General features: G+C 41.2%; 1 protein-coding gene across 1 annotated transcript in view; it reads left to right on the top strand.

The window, feature by feature from the left end:
• Window positions 1-688: 688 nt before the first annotated feature.
• LOC107716865 (tripartite motif-containing protein 44-like) overlaps window positions 689-4,677 on the top strand; it is a gene marked incomplete at its 5' end in the record, with an annotated part of 14,492 nt that continues 10,503 nt past the window's right edge. Inside the window, 3 exons of the mRNA XM_016523473.1 lie at window positions 689-922; window positions 2,227-2,304; window positions 3,393-3,707. Of these exons, the coding sequence (XP_016378959.1) occupies window positions 689-922; window positions 2,227-2,304; window positions 3,393-3,707 (627 nt within the window). The remainder of the gene's footprint in view (window positions 923-2,226; window positions 2,305-3,392; window positions 3,708-4,677) is intronic.

Genomic DNA, 4,677 nt, shown 5'->3' with positions numbered 1-4,677 from the left:
GGGACAATGAATGAATGGTCTTGTTTGCAGTAAAGAGCTCTGTACCGCTGTACATAACTTTGGGAGGCTCTGAACTGATAATAAAGCTAAACACTCATTTGTGGGTTCAAGTAGAAGTCACACAGCTGCAAAAAGAAAAGATGGACCAAAATTTTTCTTAGCATATTTATTTTAGCAAACTAATTACTATATACTCCAAAGTCTTACTATGCTAATTTGGCCACTAGTGCCCTACACCCATGACACTCGTTGAAGCTCTGCCACAGAAAGATTGTAGCACAGAAAAGTAGCACAATTGCTACATTTGCACTGTTGACTGAACCATTCACTCATTACTGTTACTGCAACTTATTTTATTGCATTGTCCTTCATTGTCATTGTCCAGTTTGAGGCTCCAACCCAGACACTCACTATTATCCCCATCTTCCACCGCCATGGATGCATCGAGAGGATGCTGGGACAGCTGCTTTATTGAGGATGATTGGCCACAGATGGATGGCACGTGTGATGCGTGTGAACCGGACGAGCCTCAGTCAGCTGTTTGGATGTGCACACTCTGTCGCTTTGCCTTCTGCTCCAGCCATGCAGACAAACATTCACAAAGCACTGGTCACCAACTCCAGCCGTACAGCACCCCAGACCCTCAGGCAGAGCGTGGGCCACCGAAAGACTGCCAGGTGTCTGAAACGCAGCAGAGGGGGCGGAGGCCACCAATAATGATGAGCATAAACCATCACTCCAGACCGGAGCAGTGAAAAGAGACACTGTGACCGTGGAGAGGCTGAAATGTAAGGAGCATGGTCAAGAGGGTTCGCTCTACTGTAAACACGACCAGCGGGTAATTTGTGTGGTGTGCGCTGTGCAGGGAGAGCACAGAGAACATGAGATTATCACTCTCAAAGAGGCCTACCTGTGGCAGAAGGTCAGTCAACACACATACACAAACAAAGTCCAACACTGTGGTGTTTTTCTCATTATTTGTCATTGTCATTATTTAGGCCAGCAACATACTAAATGCAATTATACGATTGCATATGCGAACACTTATTCAGCACACATATTTTCATTCATTTATTAATTGCACAGCAACCTGCAACGGCATGAGGTCTATCTTGTGTCGCTAGAAGCTAATAAAGCACACATATTTCAAAGTACACGTATTTCATACTTGCAGAATGAATGTTTCTAGCCTTACTCGCCCTTATTTTTTCACCCTCAAAAAATGATAAATCTGTCATAACCCTCATGAAACACAAAAGCTTTGAAGACAGTTTCAGCTCTTTTCTTACTGTAAAAGTGAACCCAGGAGATAAAGGTTTTGTGAAATTAATCGATGTCACCATGTGCATTCTGTTTTTTCAAATCAGATAGAGGCTATAGGAAATGTACATGGGGGAAAAAATTAAAATTAAAATAATAATATAGAAACAAAATAACAGCCACAAGCCGACAGGACAGTTTCTGTTTTGTGACAGCTAACACTTTCTTTCAGTCATCAAAGTAAAACAAAGAATTGTTCTAATTGACATCACTGGTTAGTGCAGTTTATGTAAACCCGCAAAACTCAAGACGGAACAAAGACTGTGTAGTAGGGGTGTAAACGATCGAGTAGGGGTCATCACAATACGATCTGATATCGATTCTCATAACCAGCGATATGATAATTGCCGATACCTCAAAAAATTCAGTGGTACGATTACGATAAAAATATATAACATATACTGTATAACATGAACATTTAGCTGAAAATTGCACTTCCTGTATCCCAATTGGGACATCCACGACAACAGTGGGGGAAAAAAAATAAATAACTGTGGAAAAAATCAAGTCACACATGAGCTGTGTAATCTGATGAGAGCCTATGACATGAAAACAGTCAAGAAAATCTTTCAGGCTTCTGTGCTAAAATTAGGGATGTGCGGGTCTAGTCGACTAAACGGTACAGCTCCTGCTAGTCGACACTGAAAACAGTAGTCTGAATTATTTACTGTAATAATAACTGTTTCTGAATGACTTACTATTACAGTAACTATTATTTTCTCTATTGCATTGTCTTTGAATGTCAGTAAAATACTAATATTTTATTTAGTCAAAAAAGATGACAGTCGTATGGGTCTTATGAACAACATGAGGTGAAGCAATTATGACAGGATTTTCATTTTTGGGTGAACTAACCCTTTAACAATAATTGAGAGTCACTTGTGAATGTGTTTATTTGTGTTACAGAGCAAAGAAGGCATTGACCTGCTGGAGCGCACACATGAGATATCAGAGAAGATCAAGGCCAAATGGATCAGCCCAGATGTGAGTCACATACATAATTGCCTTAACACTTTTTTTTTTCTTCTTCAAATTACTATTCTGCACTTAAAATTCCGCACCTACCGCACCTGTCGCTTCTAGGCAAGTTCTTATACATTCCAGTATGTAGTGTTTTCTTTCTCCAAACATAACGCTGCTCATTTAAACCAAAATGTTCTATTTTGTCTCATCCATCCACAAAACATTTCTCCAGTATTCCTCTGGCTTGTCCACATGATCTTTAGCAAACTGCAGACGGGCAGCAATGTTCTTTTTGGAGAGCAGTGGCTTTCTCCTTGCGACTCTGCCATGGACACCATGTGTTCAGTGTTCTCCTGATGATGGACTCATAAACATTAACATTAGCCAATGTGAGAAAGGCCTTTAGTTGCTTAGAAGTTAGCCTGCAGTCCTTTGAAACCTAGTGGACTTTTACACGTCTTGCTTTTAGAGTGTTCTTTGTTGGTGGAGCACTCCTGGGGAGGGTAACAGTGGTCTTGAATTTCCTCCATTTGTACACAGTCTGTCTGACCGTGGACTGGTGGAGTCCAATCTCTTTAGAGATGGCTTTGAAACCTTTTCTAGCCTGATGAGCAACACCAACTCTTTTTCTGAGGTCCTTCAAATTAACTGCCAATCCTAGAGATTCACATACTTTTGCCACTCACAGATATGTAATATTGGATCATTTTCCTGAATAAATAAATGACAAAGTATATATTTTCATCTAATTTGTTTAATTGGGTTCTCTTTGTCAACTTTCGGGACTTGCATGAAAATCTGATGATTTTTTTTGAGTTATATTTATACAGAAATATAGACAATTCTAAAGGGTTCACAAACTTTCAAGCAACACTGTATATTCCAAGCAGCCATCAATCTGGATGGACCAGTGCCATGATGATCCTTACATGACCCCTGATTCTGTTACTCTTTGTTTTTGATTATATGATTATTACTATATAAGTTTGTTGTCAGAGGTTTGTGTAGCTGGTTTCAATTTAGCTTGTCTTTTACCTTACAGCCAAAGTAATCATTCTTAAGCCTCTCAGTGGTTTATTTTTAAAGGGAAATGTTTGTTAATGTTTCAGATGAGTGTAGAAGAGCTGGAGCAGTATGTGAACCAGCAGTTCGATGAGCTGAATAGGCTGGTTCGCCTGGAGGAGTGGCGTGTCCTGCACCTGGTGGATCTAAAGGAAGCGTTCCTCACTGCCCAGGCTGCTGAGAAGATTTCTGAGATTAGTGTCCACACTGAAAAACTGCAGGAGGAAATGGATTCTATCACACAACAGCTGAGTGAACTGGATCAGACAGAGCAGAATGGAGTCGCCCCTATGTCCCTGGCGCCACTGTTGGCCGCTAGACCATCACGTCCACCTGAAGCTCTTGTGGAGCGCATGCCACTGGTTAGTATCTTTTTGTTTATATATTGCTTTTCTTAATGCACATTATTTCAGAGTAGCTTTACAGAAAAAAAAAAAGAGTAATATTCGGTAGGGGTGTCGAAAGTAATAGTTTCTTCGATGCATCGCGATGCAGACGAGGACGAATCGGTATCGGTTCAGTAATAGACCATAACCGATTATAACGTACTGACGCTTTTCTGACGTCATTTGTCGCATACGTGCTTTGTCGCGGTAGCATACATTAGGCGCGTTCGGCTTGAAGCGCCGCTGCGCAGAATGATCAGTGTATGACCAAGTACCGCGAGAGCGATAAGAGAGCAGATGGATCCTTATGCTTTCGCGGTTGATGTCATACATTCATCCTGCGCAGCGCTGCTTGAATTCGAACGCGCCTAATGGCAGAGGGAGGCGAGACGCGAGTGCGAGTAATTAAAAATGCTCCAACTACTTTAAAAGCCGACATCTGGCCACATTTCGGCTTTTACGAACAACCTGAGCACGACCTGTAGAAGACACACGCTGTGTGTAAATCATGTCACGCACAGTGAAATATGTAGGGGGTAGGGATGGGCAAATGAAGCCTCGTGAAGCACTGAGGCTTTCCTCTGACTGTTTCGGGAAAAGATTCAAAGCTTCGAGTGTCTCGAAAACAGCGCCATCTGGTGGTTCATTAAAAATATAGCAGCCAAAAGCCTGTGAAAGATGCTCCGTAGGACAAGGCATCTACCACATATTCCACAGATCGATTCAAGTTACGTGCACAAATAAAAGCCTAACAGTGTGTGTGTTTGTGTTTGTTGAGTTTCTGATAAATTAATTTACCCATGAAATAATTTGTATTCTTTATATTACTTATATGACTGGGTATCTAAAATGTAACTGAATAAGTTCGAATTAAAACTTATTCGTAAAGTAAGATCGGTGGGATCGAACATTTCGACACGCAAAGTGAATCGCGCACGTGACTGGA

The sequence above is a fragment of the Sinocyclocheilus rhinocerous genome, unplaced genomic scaffold (assembly GCF_001515625.1).
Source record: "Sinocyclocheilus rhinocerous isolate Xijiao unplaced genomic scaffold, SAMN03320098_v1.1 scaffold2435, whole genome shotgun sequence".
NCBI classification, from domain to species: Eukaryota; Metazoa; Chordata; class Actinopteri; order Cypriniformes; family Cyprinidae; genus Sinocyclocheilus; species Sinocyclocheilus rhinocerous.
The sequence above is the reverse complement of the archived record's forward strand: the minus strand, read 5'-3'. Positions and strand labels throughout refer to the sequence as shown.